This window comes from Carya illinoinensis, chromosome 14 (genome assembly GCF_018687715.1).
Source record: "Carya illinoinensis cultivar Pawnee chromosome 14, C.illinoinensisPawnee_v1, whole genome shotgun sequence".
Lineage (NCBI taxonomy): Eukaryota > Viridiplantae > Streptophyta > Magnoliopsida > Fagales > Juglandaceae > Carya > Carya illinoinensis.
The window spans coordinates 29,774,227-29,792,644 of NC_056765.1; the positions used below are offsets into that span (position 1 = coordinate 29,774,227).

At 32.9% G+C, this 18,418-nt stretch overlaps 1 protein-coding gene and 1 long non-coding RNA gene across 2 annotated transcripts; both read left to right on the plus strand.

Annotated features, from left to right (window-relative positions):
* Positions 1-7,121: 7,121 nt before the first annotated feature.
* On the plus strand, positions 7,122-15,176 carry LOC122293309 (phenylacetaldehyde reductase). Its single transcript, XM_043101853.1, has 6 exons — positions 7,122-7,297; positions 8,990-9,159; positions 9,894-10,085; positions 13,258-13,420; positions 14,162-14,348; positions 14,748-15,176. The coding sequence occupies exons 1-6, from the start codon at positions 7,177-7,179 to the stop codon at positions 14,890-14,892; spliced, it is 978 nt and encodes a 325-aa protein (XP_042957787.1). The 5' UTR covers positions 7,122-7,176; the 3' UTR covers positions 14,893-15,176.
* Positions 15,177-16,888: 1,712 nt separating this feature from the next.
* Positions 16,889-17,578, plus strand: LOC122293311. The gene is made up of 2 exons (XR_006237239.1): positions 16,889-17,155; positions 17,273-17,578. It is a non-coding gene; the product is annotated as an uncharacterized LOC122293311 (long non-coding RNA).
* Positions 17,579-18,418: the final 840 nt, after the last annotated feature.

Sequence of the window (18,418 nt, forward strand, 5' to 3'; positions counted from 1 at the left end):
TCCGTCGATGTGGATGTATATATAAATGTTACTATATTATTTACTGATACTACTAAGTATATACAAATATCATATATGTAATAAGGTAAGCATATCAACCTTTATAATTAATTATATAGCACGTGATGTAATAATTTATTCTTAGATATTCATTTGTAAATTTGTAGATGATAATTATATATTAGCCACTTAACTATATACATGTATTAGTATTTTATCATTACTATTTATTACTATTTAATATTTTATTATTATTTTTTTACTATTATTTACAGAAGAAAAATGATAGTTGTGCGCATATACCATACAATCACTTTGAAAAAAATGAATAAATATAAGATCTATATAAAGAAAAAATTAAATTTTTAATCATAGACCTCGCTATTTTTTAAAGCGACTGCACAATACTTACACATTTCACAAGTGTATGTAACGTTACTCTATACAAAATATCTGAGATCTCCTCATTATCCAAACACAGCTTTAATCCCGTTTGGCTTTATAGATAATCTCAACTAATCTTATCTTATCTTGACATCCAAACATGATTTAAATACAAATATTTTTTCATTTTCAATTTTCAATTTTTTAATATAATATTTACCTAATCATTATAAATTTTTTAAACAAAAAACAATTTAACTTTTTCAAAATCTAAAATAAAATTATATTCTAATAATATTTTAACTGTATAATATTTTTATTCCATTTTTTCTCTTTCATTTCTCAAAATGCGTAAAAATATTTTAGATCAAACCATTTTACTATTATTCACAAACTATCTTACTACTATTTGTAAATTTTCTATCTCATTTATATAACCAAACGAGGTTTAAAGTTCAAGACAATAAAGTTCGATTCTACACACTAGCAAGTACAATGGACTTGCATTCTTCTATTAATTGTGATGAAAACTCTATTGAAAGGTATTTGCATCACACTCCATCCACGTTGTATGATTTAATTTAAAAAATTATATTTATCATTCTCTAATACCACACACCAACATGTAATTTGTTATGTCCTTTTATTTAAACACACATTGATATGTATTTAAATATAAGAACAAAAATGACAAATTACATGTTGATATGTGGGATGAGGATAATAAATAGTATTTTACCAAATCAAATTAATAAATTATGTCATATAGATAGTCACATACTGTATGGTATAAAGACTTTTGAAATTTGAATAGCATTTCTTAATTGTAATGCATCTTATACTAATTTCAATGAAAATATAATCCATACGCCCATATGAATCTGATTATATATTAAGGGAGAGATGTATATCACAATTTGCTGTTAACTCCAATATATAATGACTTGTTGAAATTTATGTGGTAAGTATCCCTCTACAAAAGACGGCAATTAAGCATAATCGTGCCTGACTTTTTTTATCATAAAAAATTTATTTATCATTATTTTTATTATCAACTTTTTTATATTTATTAATGTGACATTAAATAATAAATTTATAAGTGAAATATAATAAATAATTTCTAATCATTTAATACTACATCTTAAAATAATACAAAGATAATAGAGTAACATTTATTATCAGAGTTGGTTATAAAAATATTCTCATCTTACAATATTGTTATTAAATATATTATAAAAATATATTTTTTTGATACCATTATTATTATTATTATTATTTTCTTTCGCTCACTAGATTCCAGCGTCCCCGATAATCTCTCTTACAGTTGGGAGTTCTCTAGGTACAGCTGATAAATATTATATATCTATATATATGCTGCCTAGAAAGGTTAGATTATTATAGTTAATTATATCTTATATATAATTAACCATATAGAAGCTGCTACACACAAACAACATGTAAAGAGATATGCAAAGAATGTGGCTCTTATTTCAATTTCAATATGTATGTATGTTAAAGGCATGTGACCTAATTAATATTGAGAAAAGCTTAAAGTCAGAATGGTGCAAAGCTTAGAATTACACCACCCTATAAACAACAGACACGCAAGAAATTCAGTTTAAATATTATGGATGTGCACTTTATAATATTTTTTTTCTTGTTATGCAAAAAGACTTCATTTCCATTTCAGAGCTTTCAATCGTCTCTCTCCCTCTCTCGCATTCTCTCTCTTGTCCTCATAACAGTATTATTTCCCTCCCTCCTTCACACCACCAAATTAATTTCAGCCTTCATCGGGCTTTTTCTATTTTTTTGTACAGAGTCGAGGACCAAAGAAGGAAGAATGGCGAGCAAGTTGGGTAGTCTGTTCTCATCCATATCCACTCTCTCCACTCCCAAACTGAGCTTTTCCCACAGTTAATTCTACCTGTTGGCTTGGATCGTGTTCGATTTGGCGAATCAACTCATTTGCTCAGCTACTCAACTGTTGCAATCACTCAACGAAAACACCAATAAGCAACGCGCAGATGATACCACAAAAAATGATATCCAGAACGAAACCGAAGACGATCATCAAGAAGGGGAAGAAGACGAAGATGATGACAATCTTTGTGCTTTGATTTCTAACTAAATGGCTAGTGATTGGGAGCAAAATGGCCGGTGCTCTGATTTGGCTTGAGCATAGCGATAGAATGCGAGGGATACCGTGAGAGAGTGCAAGTCTGAGAATGGGGTCCAGTTATTCGAAAGAGAGAGAGATGGGGAAATGTGTGTAAAAGGTTAACAGAGAAAAGAGTATAAAAAGTTAAAGAGAGAAAAGCATCGTCCGATTACGAAAAGCTAATAAAAGCTTAATGATTCACTATATTCATATTTATTTCACTTTTAAAGAAACTTTTACGTGGTATCTTTTGATTAGTTGGTGTAAAACTTATTTATACACCTGACCGGTTGCAAGGCGCTCTCATTAGCATTATCTCCGATGTCCAAAATAAAAGTCTAAAGTTCAAATTTCTCCTATATTAAATATGAGCATTGTTATACAGCGGCCCCACATCTAATATATTAATATAAAATAATAGAGAATAAAATAATTAATTTGTATTTTTTAATAATATAAAAAAATATGAGACTGTGTAGATTTATTCATTAAATATATATATACAACACCTCCACCCCGAATGTATTAAATATATATGTGTATAACAAAATCGTTTCTCTCTCTCTCTAGCCTATCAAAGAGAAAAGTCATCTCAATAGTCAATAGACAATCTGACTCTTCCCATGAGGGGAAGGAGCTCTCTCTGTTTCACTCTTCCTCCTTTACTACACTATGCTATAAATACGGCATGTATTTTCGTCTATTTTATTTCTTACATTTCTTTCTAAGTCGAAAATATCTTATCTATCGCTTTCTGGTTATTTAAGTGAGGAAAATACTAGTCTTACCGCTGCTTTCCACCGCTAGATTCTACCGCTGTGATGTTTTTATTTTTTTATTATTATTATTTTTTACTTAATGATTAAGTAAATATTTTTTAATAATATTATGAATTTTTTTATTTTTTTAAAAATATTTAAATATATTAAAAAAATACATGTAAAAAAATACAAAAAAAAAAAAAATTTCGAACCATTAGCGGAGTGTGTAGCACCGCCCTTTAAGTGATGCACGCGTTCCACCAAAAGATTCAATGACAGGCCAACGGCCTGATGGCATGAAGCCCCACCTCCAAAAGCGAGGTCTGGGGTTCGATGCCCTCTCCAAATTTCCATATCAAAAAAAAAGAAAAATTAATAGATTCAATGACAGCCGATCTACAACTTTCATGAGTGGTGCTCCAAATAAAGCAGCACGTGCAAATAGTACATACATCGTACCACTTGTCTCCCTGGCCTCATATCTTGTAGAGACACCTCGTTTGTTTTTCAAATGATGTGAAATAAACTAAAATTAATTAAGATAAAAATTAAAAAGATATTATTAAAATATTATTTTTAATATTATTTTTATTTTAAAATTTAAAAAAATTAAATTATTTATTTTATTTTATATGAAAATTTTAAAAAATTATAATAATTAAATAAGAATAGAGATTTTGTAAAAGTAAACGGTATAATGATGTGCAACACCGATAAACTGCCAACAACCTTGTAGACTATCGTCCTACTTTTCCCGAAGAGTCGTGTTATATTTCTCGAGAAATATAGCTCGAGAACCCAACCAATAAGATAAAAGAAGAAATAAATTATGATTTATTTATTTATATTTTTAAATATTTTTTAAAAATAAATTCATAATATTATTAAAAAAATATTTTTTAATCATTAAGTTTAATTTTAAAAATAAAAAAAAAAATAGAGAAGAGAAGAGAAGTACTCAGGACCCAAATTGGGATCCCAAAACATTTCTCTTCCCTGAATAAAGCTGAGTAGTAGACGTTAGAATCTCCAACAAACGCGTTAAAAACGGTAGTTGCAACGACCCGATTGTTGCTTTTAACTACAACTTTCCATGCCACTTGTTGGACAATAAAATATCCACGTTTAATGTGGCCCCTTTTGAAACGAAGGAACAAAGGCCCATATCATTGGTTATTGACCTTTTTTTTTTTTAACTTTTATTTTTTTTTTCTTTTAATTGTTACAAGCATTGCAATTTGGCGTTTTCTTTTTGTTTGCTTTTTTTTAAAACCGATCCAAATTGGCAGAGTTATAGTTTTTCTTTTTTCTAACACCGGATGGGATCGATTCATATAAATATATATAATCTAATTTTTTATATTATATAAAATATTTTTAATATAATTTTTTATATTAATATCTAATATATATAATTATATATAAAAAAATCTTGTATTATATGCTAAATTATTAAATAAAATAACATTAAATTTTAAAATCTTATATAAATAGCTATATATTATCACTATAGTCTATAGTATTAGCAGTTATATTAATATTATATCACTATATCATATATTATAATATATCACAATAATATATAATATAATTATAATATAATTATAATATATAGCATATTATATATATTGTATATATAATATACTGAAAAAACTGAACATAAACTGATAAAATCAGAAGTATCGGTTTAGGGGTATATCATGTGCGGTATCAGTTATTCAAATCTTAAAACCGGTGTATAGCAGTTCGGTTTTAAAATATGTTCAAAATCGGAACGGTTACAGCACCTCTAATATATTAATCCTCACTTATGGCGGAGGAAAATTATCAACAAAACAAAGAAACCTCACCCACAACAAAACCAATACAATCTTACCCCAAATCGAAAACAAAAAACTATACCAAGTTAGTAACAACGAATAGAGGCCAAACCCAACTTATCCACTTTGTACAAACATCTTAACTCACGTGGTAACTGACCGAATTCTCTAAACAAACCTACTTAAAACGCACAAATCCCTTACAGTCATTTTGAAAAGTATCTCATGTGGTTTGCACTCTCTAAACTTCTATTTAGCATTACTTATTCACACACACATATTTCCACACCGGTACTCATCAATACACACTGGTTCATACAAAATTGCTTTCCTCTCTCTAGCCTATCAAAGTTCGAGCATTCTTTGCTTGCCTTGGGATTCAAGTTCCTCTATTCTCTTGCCAAGAAATCAAGGCAAGGGGCACTTTTACTCTCCCCTCCACACAAGCAAGCCCTTTTGCTAGGCCCTTGTTGAACTTTCATGTTCCTTCACAGTGCTCGTCCAAGGGGCAAGCATTGTTGCTATGTAAGGGGGCGAACTTTTATTGCTCCTATGTTGCTTGCCCCTTGTGCAAACACTTTCGCTGGCCCTATGATTGAGATGTTGTCTCTCAACCTAGCTATTGAGTACTTGTTGCTCACCCAATGTGCAAACACTCTTTCGTTTGCTTTCCTTAGAATCTGGCACTTTTGTTCGCATTTCGGATTGTTGCTCCTCTCTTAGGGTTCAGATAGTCTTTGTTTTTTCCACCCAGGACTGCGAGTAGCACTCCTAATAATCTAGAAAATTTGATCAAGGGTCAGATACATTGGGAGATCAGGGTACACTTTACATGCTTGAGATTTGAACTCCCACATAATCCGACCAATTTGATCGAGGGTTGGATGCGATGGGAGATCGAGAAACCTTTTATATGGTCGGGAGCCTTGCTCTCACATAAATTGGTTTGATACTTTTGAAGATTGGGTATGCTATACATGCTCGAGAGTCAAGCTCTCATAAGCTGACCAATTACTTTTGGAGATTAGGTAGGCTGTACGTGCTCGGGAGCATATCTCACACATAATCCAACCAATTTGATTAAGGGTTGGAGTTCGGGTTTCACTTTTCATGCTCGAGAGCCGAATTCCCATGTCATCCGACCAATTTGATCAGGGGTCTATTACTTTCAGAGGATCGAGGTACGCTTTACATGTTTGGGACCTCTCACGTAACCGAGATACGCTTTGGTCATGGTGGTGGAGGATTGTTTACAAAACTTTTTTTTTTTTTTTCTTTATAGGATAATAGAGCAGTTGGATGTAGGGGTGACAATTTGTATTTTCGGATCATATTCATGTCCTGTCAAGTCATGAACATTTTAACTATATAGGTGAATCTGAAACTAACCTATTAAACTAAATGTATCAAACTTTGAAACCCTAACCCGACCTATTTAGATAATAAGTCGTATTGTATCCCCAGTTTTGACATGTCTAATAATTAATTAAAAATATGTCGATACAACATGACTCATTTAATCTCATTTTATGTAAATGGTTTGAATTAACACGTATAACCCATTTGATCCGATTATCATAATTTCACATAAAGTTAAAATCTATATTTATTAGTAGTCACAATATGGTAAGAAAAATAAGACAACCTAATAATAAAAAATATTAATATTTTTTTAAACTTTAACATATAATAAAATCAATATTACAAACACTATAATAAAAAAAAGCATAGATCCATAAATATAATATCAATAATAAAAATATAAACACATTAAAAAGATATAACTATTGCTTTTCAAAAAAAAAAAAAGATATAACTATTACAATTTAAAAATAATAAAATTATAATATTAAAATAAAATCTAAACAAGTTGAATTAAGTGAGTCAACCTATTATTTATCTATTTACAAATTACGTTCGTAATTAATTCGGTTTCGCCTTGAGTTGACAGGTCGTCTGGCATGTTTCCATTCCCTAGTTGGCTAGTTGGACTTGGCTCTTTATAAGTGACTAAAGACGAAGAAAAAGAAAAAGAAGAAGGGCTAAGAAAATGAGCAGTGGAGCCGGGAAGCTGGTGTGCGTGACCGGTGCCTCCGGTTACATAGCTTCGTGGCTCGTCAAGTTTCTTCTGCAGCGCGGTTACACTGTCAGGGCCTCTGTTCGCGACCCTAGTCTGAACTCTCTCTCTCTCTCTCTCTCTATTATGGTTTTGCTTTTACGTGTTTGGATTCTCTATTTCTTAACGATCTGTTGTTTTATTATAATTTGACTCCTACGCGCAAAAAGTTATAAGCAATTCCCATTTCCAGGTTGTGGCTATGATCGTGTAGCTTCATTTTCATAAAACCTTTTGATAGCTCTCTGGGTCCTGTGTGACTCTGATTGGGAGCATTTCGAGACACTGTTCGGATATTTTCGTAGGGGTGTTTCTAGTTCAAAGTTCAAAGTTGTTAAGTTTTGTGGTGATTATGTTAGTTTCTTGATTTGGATTTAGATTCCAGTTACAATCAAACTAGGGTTATCATATATTTTCTTTGGACGAAGTATTATCTGCAAAGCCAAACAGAGTAATTTCTCATACCATTTCGGTAAAAAGGAATGGAGACTGCACTGACTGAATAATGAAACTCTCTGGAAATTACTTGCGGAGTTGTTTTGGATTTTGAAGGAATGATTAAATCTTAACAATTGCACTCTTTTTGTTTTTTGGAGATTTATAAGTAATCTTGGTTGTCTTTATATGAAGATTTTTGAATTTGGAATAGTTTATATCAAATCGATGGGACTTGTGATGTCCATTGGTTGGATGGGAACATTTTTTAGAAGTAATGGAAAATTTTATTACTAGAAAACATAAAAGGATGTATACAAGAGAAACACCTAATGAAAAAGAGACAAGAAAATCATGCAAATTTAGCCCATTAAAATCTTTTCACCATCCTCGAAAGTTCTATCGTTTCTTTCCCTTAAAATACATCAAACTATATAGATTGGGGCCATCTTCCACACTACTGCTATTTGTGGTGTATCGCATCTCCTCTCCAACTGGAGAAGAGGTCTACTATTCTTTTGGGCATTACTCAAGCCAACACAACTCTCTTGAAAAAGTCATTCCACAAGACTTTGGCAATCTCACAATGGAGTAGGAGGTGGTTTATTGATTCCCTGCTTTTCTGCACATATAACACCAATCTGTCACAATGATATAACGTTTTCTTATGTCATCCATGGTGAGGCGCTTTAGGACTCCAAATACTTCCCCAAGAAAAGAGATGTAATCTTGAGGTACAAGGACCTGATAGAAAGATCGTACAATAAACTTCCCTTTCTTGGAAGGGTTCTAAAAGATCCTATCTGCACCTCCATGTTGTAATCTAGCAGACTATATGATAAGATCATTTGCATATGGCGAAATTATTATATAATAACATTTATAGCAGTGATGGTAATGCTAATGACTTGGTGATAATGGTTTACAATGTTATGGTGTTGGTCACTATGGCAGTGGTGATGATGGTGGTGGCAGTAGCGATGACAAAAATGGTAATAGTAGACTTAATGAGATGATATGAGAATGTTATTTGGGATTTGTGATGCTTGAAAATCTGAATTTCAAAATTCTGAATAAGTTTTTAAAAAACTATCGGGCGTGGTGCTGCTGGATGCTTTTGATCAATAGAGAAATAACAATGCTATTTGGTGATGCATTGACATGTCTTTTCCTTTTTAATTCCTTTTCATTCTGACTCTCTAAGTAAACAAGTCATTGGAAAGTAGTAACCTTTTCCTTGGGCAAATTGGATGGTTAATATACACGGTTAAAAGTTTGGCATTCTAATCGAGTTCACTTCTATAACTTGCAGATGACCCAAAAAAAACAAGTCACTTACTTGCACTTGATGGAGCTAAGGAGAGACTTCATCTGTTCAAAGCAAATTTATTGGAAGAAGGTTCCTTTGATGCTGCTATTCAGGGCTGTGAAGGTGTTTTCCATACTGCATCCCCCTTCTATCATGACGTCAAGGACCCAGAGGTTAATCACATTTTACTCTTCTTTGAATATAAAAAAAAAAAAAAGTTGTTTCAAGTGTGCGAGTTATCATTTATTGATGGAGTGAGTCTTAGAAATGAAGTTCTGGAGGTGGAGGATTAAGTTGTGAAATGGTTTAGAATTGCAAAGGATCTGCTTTTGATAGAGATAGGATATGGGTTGGTAAACAATCATAAACATAGTGGTTTTGTGATTACATTGGAGTTGGGTAAGGCGAAGTTCGTCAGGATTGGGTTGAAGTCCCAGATACCTTTCTATCTTCTTTGTGCAAAAACTGTACAACCGTATATCTAAGTGTAAAAAACAGAATCCCATGCCTTAAGGCCCTTCGATATCCTTGTGAAAGGTAGCTTGCGTAATTGCACGTCATTATCTTGTGAATCATAGCATGGCTTGTGTAAATTCCTGTTTTGTCATTTACAAGTTAATAATGTCAACCTTGTTGCTATTGCTATCTGATTTTTTTTTTTCTTTTTCCTTTACTATGCACTTTTTTATTAACAAAATGCTGTCCGGAATTATATTTCCCACTTGCTAATATTGATTTCCTACTGAAGATATGATTGTAAGATATGAAAGTATCTTTTGAATGCGAAAATATAAGAATATCAAGCTTTCTTTATAAACAATTAAATGACTTTTGTTTCTTTGTTAATGATAGTCTTTGCTGCTTTTTTCCCCTAACTATTGATGTTAGCTTTGCCTTCTTCTTTCAGGCAGAACTACTTGATCCTGCAGTGAAGGGAACACTTAATGTTCTTAACTCGTGTACAAAGTCTTCATCTGTTAAACGGGTAGTCTTGACATCTTCTATTGCTGCAGTTGCATTCAATGGAAGACCTCGAACTCCTGATGTAGTCGTTGATGAGACTTGGTTTTCAGATCCTGAAATTTGCAAGGAAGCAAAGGTATGTAGGTGCTATTACCATTCTTTCAAAATGAAAGAAGGTTATGCATATGAATCATTGTCCATTATGGCACAGTTTCTCCAATACTTGAAATATCCTCAGTTTCAATTGTCTGGATAGCTTATACTCCATTTTGTCCATTAATCTATTTTGGAATGTCTGTAAAAATGTTTTTCACTTCAAAAGGCATTTGACACAAATTGTTTGATACTTTCCTTGCTTATCCTTTAGTATATTTAAAAAGTCAGTTTACTTATAAAAAAAAAACATTTAAAAGGTCAGTTTGCTTTAAAAAGAAACTATATTTAGAAAGTCATTTCTCCTTTTCTATTTGTGTATTTCTTTTTTGATAAGTAATAAAAGATTTTATTCCCAAGAAATAGGCATAAGCCCAAGTACACAGGACATATACAAAGGATTAAAAACTTGTAACTTTCAATAACAAGGACAATGGGCCAGATGATATCTTTTTTTGAAAGTTGGATTTTCTGGCTGGCGGACAATTTGGTATGGATGGGGTAAAAATGAATGGTTATTTTCTCATTTTGTGTACTTGTTGAGATGGTTATGCAATCAATAATCATCAACATCTGTGTTTAGCTAGAACAATAAAGGAAAGGCGAAACCTACTTCACACTAACTCGACAATACCAAAAGAATATTGTCCCAAACTCCCTTCAATCGTTAGGCCTTGTTTGGATTGAATATTTTTTCTAAGATTTTTTAAATCATTGATACTTTTTTTATGAATAAAAAATCTCAATATTGTTCAGCAATTTGTTGAGATGCGTTTTCATGGGATTTTGTGAAATTGGTGGGATTTGTTGATATTATGTTTGGATGGAAACAATTTTTAAAATATGTTTTTATTGGGTTTTGTAAAAGTGGGGTCCTCTGAAAAGATGTTTACAAATCAATTTTTGAGATTTTTGTATTTTTTATTTTTTGAAATTTGTCATGAAAAATGAGGCAAATGATTAGATAATTTTATTTCTTTTGAAAGATGAGAAATTATTTTGGTGGTGAGTGAAAGTGATGTTTGGGAAATTGGGAGCCAAAGCGTAGGTTCAGCCTGAAAATCTGATATTTTTTCTGAAATAACTCGTACCCAAAGAAGGCTGTTGAATGTTGGGAAGAGTGGAAGTACAAATGATGGGTTCTTCTCTGGCTATCAGTGCTTTCCATATATTAATCTGCAGACCATTTTCATTTTATAAATTTGATTTTGACAAGTAATTGAAGTTTTATTTAGAACTGCAAAAGGTGTGGCCTAAGTACACATGATGTATACCAGAGAAACACGTTTAGAAATAGAAAAACATACAAGGAAAGCATGAAAATTCAACCCATTGAAATCTATAACAGATGTCTAAAGGAAGAGCATATTAAAGAAGAGAAGTTTTTAGGCTTCCAACAGCTGCTGCGGGTTCTCAAAATTTGTTATTCCTTTCTCTCCAAATATACCAGACTAGAAACATAGGCACTCGTCCATACTGCTGCAATTTGTGGGCTGCCATATAACCTTTCAGTTTGCAAAGAGATTTACTGTCCTTCTCACATACCCCAAGCCAACCCAACTCTACAAAAGAAGCCATTTCATAAGGCTCTGCCAACCTCATACTGGAGTAAAAGGTGGTCTACAAACTCCCCACTATTTCTGTGCTTACAACACCAATTTGACACAAAGGTATTCTACTTCCTTTAGGTATCCATGATAGGGACCTTCACTAAGGAGACTGTCTATGCAAAAAAGGTGCTCTTAAATACTCCTTGGTCCATAAAATACTGTTCCATGAAAACAAGTTATTGTCCTGAGATATAAGGAGATGATAAAAGGACTGAACAATATGCTTTCTTTTCTCGTCCAAAGAGTCGGGTCTACAGTTTGAAGACATAATCTAGTAGTGTACAAGAGATTGAAAATTTCTGTGAAAACATAAACTTTCCAGTCATGAGTTGCATTGACAAAATTGACATTCCACTGAGGGGAGGGAGCCACTAGAAAATCTAGTAGATCAGACACTGAAGTCTCCTGCACACGTGCAATATTTTACATCTTTGGGAAAGTTTCCTTGAGGGCCATTTCTCCACATCAGACGCTATACTAAAACCTATTAAGTGATGACATTCTCTGAGAATCTTCATAACAATAACAAAAGGTAATGGAGACACTTGATCACATGTCTCAAACCCTGAGAGCTACTAAAGAAACATGCAGGAGTGCCATGCACCAAAGTAGAAAGAACACACTTAAGGGATACAATGGCCTACCCAATATCTCCATTTATCCTTGAAGCCTCAACTCCCTAGCAAGTAATATAGAAGCTCCAAGTGAGCATGAGCACAGGCCTTCTCAATATCTAACATGCAAAATACCCTTGGTCCACCTAAGTAAGTCTACTACCCAGGCATTCATTAGCAACAAGCAACAAGCACCAAGTCTAATGTTTGTCTTATTTTAACAAATGCATTATGTGATTTTGATCAAATCTTCTCAATCACCCTACTCAATCGATTAGCAAGGTCTTTGGCAATTATGCCATACACCCCATTCACAAGAATAATAGTCTGTTAGTCTTTTACATCCACTACTACAACTTTTTTAAGGAATGAGGGTAATGAGTTTGACATTAAGGCTTCCAAACTGACTATTGATATAAAAAAATCCTGGAATACCCTTATGATGTCATCTCAATCACGTCCCAACAAACTTGAAAGATAGCCATAGTAAATCCTTCTGAGTCCCACGTTTTGCCACTGATCATGCTTATCTTTGAAGCTTCTTTTATAACTTACATATCCCTTTCTTCCTTTTGGCGAAAGCGGGGGAACGAGAGGTGGGAAGAGATAAAGAGGGGGGTGGGAGGACATGCCTTTGGTAGTAAAATTGAATGTGGTCTGTAATCACGATGCAGCTTTTACTCATCACACGTGTGGTTAATTTCTTTTATTCGTTAAATGTGTGGTTAAATTCTTTTATTCGTTAAAGGAATAGATTATTTTAGTTGTGAACATTCTGTTCTAGTCTCTCTCTTTCATGATCTGCAATTAGGGTTTTGCTAAAATTGATGCCCTTTATGATCACTTATAAATCAGGTAACCAAATTATTAATGACTCTCATATGTTCATTGGTTCATTTGTCTCTGGGTTTCATTTTGAATATTTTTTCAGCAATGGTATGTGCTTTCCAAGACATTGGCTGAAGAAGCTGCCTGGAAGTTTGCAAAAGAGAACGGTCTTGACATGGTTGCAATCAACCCATCAATGGTGATCGGTCCTCTCTTACAGCCAACCCTAAATACTAGTGCTGCCGCAATTTCCAATTTAGTAAATGGTATTTTCTTTGCTAATGTTTTGTATAAATCCTCGTCTCTGATTTATTTTAACTAGTAGATCTTGTCTAAAGGTAATGAGAGCCATATTTGATAACTCATTCAAGGAAGGTTGAACAGCATAACCCATCCTTGTTATTGAAATGGGATGTTAACCAAGCCGCTTGAGAGTCTACTGGGGTCCACTTGACTGCGAAGTGTGCTCCATGCCGAGACAAACTAAGAACACTTCCCCAGGGGCGGTGGCAAGTTTTCTTTGGCAGTGGAGGGTGGAAGGTTGGGATTTGGAAGAGCTTTTTGGGCAACCATTTCTAGAAACTTACCATGTCCCTTCTGCCCCCCAAACGGCAGTTTTTTAGATATTCCGGGGTTTCGGGATTTGAAACCCTTAATTGAACTGGTATCGAGGTGAGGAGCAGCTCCAGTGTCTAGGCTTTACTACTTACTAGTGCGATATAGCATTTAATTGGGTAGCTGTGTGTACAGGATTTCTCCTTGTACCTGGAAGGGAAAAAAAAATTCAGTCAGTTTAATACGAACCTTATATGTCCTCTTCATCTTTTGCACAAACACTTTTGTGAACATGTGTACGTGTAGATGTGTCTTGTACGTGGTACTTTGTCCTGTAATAATGGTATTATCCCTACTTGTTTAAGGTAGCTATTGCAATGTGATACACTTAAACTTCCCATTGCCAGAACTATACTTTTTTTCTTTATTTAATCTCTTTTCTTCTGATGCAGGAGCACAGGCGTTTCCCAATCTATCATTTGGATGGATTAATGTCAAAGATGTTGCTAATGCCCATGTTCAAGCATATGAAATCCCTTCCGCCAGTGGAAGATATTGTTTAGTTGAGAGAGTTGCTCACAATTCTGAAGTTGTGAGGATTTTACGTGAGCTTTATCCCTCTTTACAACTTCCAGAGAAGTAAGTGATTATTTCCCTCTATTTTTAAGGTATAATGTTCGAGTGCTACTTGGCACTAGCAGTAATTGCTTCAATTGCACATTCCCTTTTGTATGACAGGTTCCTTGATTTCACGTATGGGATATTAATTATTCAGGCATTTTATCTCGTTGGGCCAAAAATTTCTGTTGTTTGGTCCTAGTAGAGCCTAATTTTGGAATTCTCTCTTTCCCTCTCGTCTCCTCTCTTTCTCGACATTTTTATCCTTGGGCTTTGCAATATCTGTTGCTTCTGTCGCCTTATTTGTTTCATTCATTCATTGTTTGTTTTTGGATACCATATTTCTTCTCATCATTGTTTCTTGTAACATCTCTACATAAACCTTTCCGCCTCATTTTTGTTTCCCAAAACCCTTGACAGGTGTGCAGATGATAAGCCATTTGTGCCAACATATCAGGTGTCGAAAGAGAAGGCAAAAAGCTTGGGTATTGAATTCATTCCTCTTGATGTGAGCCTCAAGGAAACCGTTGACAGCTTGAAGGAAAAGAACTTCGTCAATTTTTAAGTATTGGTAGCACCCGTGCAGATCTTTCTAATCAATAAAAATGCTGGTGATACGTGTTACCTACATCCTTGTTTTTGATTGGTGTTTTGAGGTGTATTTATAAGATATACATAATTATGCTCTGGTTGGAGGAGTAACTTGTCTCCCAAACTACTAGTACGGTGATGTTCACTTTGATGCGAGTTGGATAATGATTATGCTGCACTGTAATTTGTGGTCTGTGAGTAGAACTTTGTACTACATTATCATGACCGGTTGGTGAATGGAATATCTATGATTATCTACCTCGTTTGGTCGCACATATGAGAATATGTGACGAGAAGAAAGTTAAATAAAATATTAAAAAAATTGAATTATTTATTCTATTTTGTATGAAAGTTTTGAAAATTTATAATAATTAGATGAAATGAGATAAGCTTAGATGGTTTGTAAAAACAAATCATGCCTTTAATGCAGTTTGGATAGTGAGTTGAGATTAAAGTTTAAAGTTGAATGAAATATTGTTAGAATATTATTTTTTAATATTATTATTGTTTTGAGATTTGAAAAAGTTTAATTGTTTATTATATTTTGTGTGGAAATTTAAGAAACTTGTAATGATGAGATGAAATGATATGAAACACTTCTTGTATCCAAACGGGACTTTAGAGTTTGTTTGATTACATAAAAACAAATTATCTTATCTCATCTCATATAATCATTATAATTTTTTCAAACTCACACACAAAATATAATAAACAATTTAACCTTTTTAAATCTCAAAACAAAAGTAATATTAGATATTTATATTATAACAATATTTTATTCAACTTTTAACAAAATATCGTATCTCATCTCATCTAAATTGCGTAATCAAATGAGACTGTAATCTTTCAGCCAACTTGGCATTGTGCCAAAGACTTGCTTCTTGAAGATAGCCAATTCTTCCAACTGAATGCGCTTGAGCTAAATTGTGCCCTATAATGTTTCATACATTTCACCATTTGTGAATAGGGATACTCTCTAATTGCTTGAAAGGAGTAGATAATCTAATTCTCATGGGAGATATATGCATCATTTGTGGTGTATAGCATTTTACTCAGGAGTTAAACAGCGAAGAGTCCACATGATGAGCATTTAATGATGCATCTATCTTCCAAACAATTATCAAGCTGAAATTATTTTTTCTTTGTCTGATGAATTTGACATGTAACCAAAACACATTTGAAATTGGGTTATCGTTTTGTGGTGATTCTATGATTGATCTTTAGAACAAAAATTCAAAAATATCAATGTTGTTTAGATCTCAAAATCTAAAAAAGGAGGAGGGTTATGGGCACTAAAAGTAGGAACTAGTAAATTATTTACCTTAATCATATAAAGCCTCTCAACTTACGAAAATATCTATGGTCAAGGGACGTCATGTATAAGTAGTACCCACCCCATGCCCTAATCTTTCAAGTCATAGCTAGCCATGGTCTCACGTCTCAAAATTAGGGGTGTTAAATTGTATTTTCGGATTATGTTAGTGTTGTGTTAAGTCATGAACGTTCGACTTAATAAGACATTTGAATATAAGGTCTCGTTTGGTTATACATATGAGATAAGATGAGAAATCTATAAATAGTAATATGATAATTTGTAAATAGTAGTGAAATAATTTGAGTTAAGATTTTTATGGAATTTTATAAAATAAGAGATAAAAAGTTAAATAAAAAATTATAAAATTTAAAAAAGGTTAGAATATAATCTTTTAATATTATTTTTGTTTTGGGGTTTGAAAATTTTGGTTTTTTTTAATATTTCATTTGAAAGTTTGAAAAATTATAATGATTAAGTAATGATTAAATGAAAAAGTTGAAAATTTAAAAATGATTATTTATTTATTTATTATTATTTTTTAAAAGCAAGCATTCATATATTTCATACCTATTACTATATATAAAAGACAAATTTTAACATCTGACTTGGCATTTAGACTGCATTAATCTGTAGTTCCCCCACTCCCAAACGTCAACCATAGTGATATGTCTCGAAAATCACAACCATCGTTTTCTGATGAGGTTCAGGTTCGGTTTGGAATGAGATTTGTGAAACATATTTTCACTTTGAGATATCTTCATCAGCCCTAACCAAACCAATACTATTTCTTTCTCTTTTCTTTCTTTCTTCCTTTCAAAACCCACGCACCCAATCAGATAAAAAAAAAAAAACAAAAAAAAAAGGAGAATAAATTCCATCCTTGAGTAGATGAGCCTCTGATCTTCAACTACATCTGCGGAAGGTTCATTTGATCTTTAAATTTCTATGTTTTTTTCTTCTTCTTTTTTTCCTTTAATTTTTTATTTTCGTTATCGCTGTATTGAAGTTTGATTGGATTTATAGTCTATGAATTCGGAAGGTGTGATTTGATAGAGCACGTTTTCGGTAGCGAGGCTGGGACACCATCAAGTCGATCAGTCGGAGAAGTGTCAGAGAAATTCAAACTACAGATGCCGGTTGAAGACGTGCTCGACATCAAGTTCAGCTCTTCGATGGCTCCGATTTGGGCCCTTTTCAATACTCTTCGGCCTCTACCATAGATATGAACTCAGAGCGATCATTCCGTTTGTTTTTCTACTAGGTGGAATTTTTTGTCTCTATTTTATCGAGAACCAAATTGAATGTTAAGGATGTGACTATTTGTTGAAGTTCTTGATCGTGTTGATTTCCGTTGTTGATTCTGATTTTTGATCTCCGTGAGTAAATTTATCATCTATACACTCATTTAGTTTTCTTATCTTTCTAATGTTTAAGAGCAGAGCAGATTAAACAATGATCATAATTTCTTGATGAAATTTACTTAGTTTTTCTTATTCATTTTGATATTGCCTCATTGGTTTCTTTTCGATTTTTCAATTGCCTCTTCATGTTTTACATCTTCCATTAAAGTCTTGGCTTCTTCAAATACAGGCAAGAAATCTCAGAGACTCCAAGAATTAGAAAAATGGGAAGATCATGGGATCAAGCAATGTTTATCGAAAGATAGAGAAACTGAAACTGAAAGGGAAACGCTACTTAGAAGGAATATACTGCGTAAACTTCTCAAAATGCATGAGACAATCAATCATGTCGACTCTCATTAGTCTTATGAATACTTAAAAGGGGCAATGCTCTTTTTACTTTTTGAAGACAAAATCTAGAATTTTATATTGGTTCTCTTGATGTACTTTGCGCAAAAATCTTGGAGAAAGAAATGGAAAGTCGAGCCAAGTAGCACTCAATTTGAACTCAGAGTAATCATTCCGTTTGTTTTTCTACTCGAAGGAATTTTTTTTCTCCATTTTATTTCAGGAACCAAACTGAATGTTAAGGACTATCCGTTGAAGTTCTTGATCGTGTTGATTTTGATTTCTGATCTCCGTGAGTAAATTTATCATCTATACACTCATTTAGTTTTCTTATCTTTCTAATGTTTAAGAGCAGAGCAGATCGGGCGATTATCATAATTTCTTGATGAAATTTACTCTTTTTTTATTATTCATTTTGATATTGCCTCTTTGGTTTA

What these genes read in the sequence shown, in the direction of transcription:
- LOC122293309 (XM_043101853.1), top strand. Translation starts at nt 7,177, where the DNA reads ATGAGCAGTGGAGCCGGGAAGCTGGTGTGCGTGACCGGTGCCTCCGGT. An exon ending in AAATTTGCAAGGAAGCAAAG is followed by an intron (nt 10,086 to 13,257) that starts GTATGTAGGTGC and finishes ATATTTTTTCAG; the next exon opens with CAATGGTATGTGCTTTCCAA. An exon ending in AATTTCCAATTTAGTAAATG is followed by an intron (nt 13,421 to 14,161) that starts GTATTTTCTTTG and finishes CTTCTGATGCAG; the next exon opens with GAGCACAGGCGTTTCCCAAT.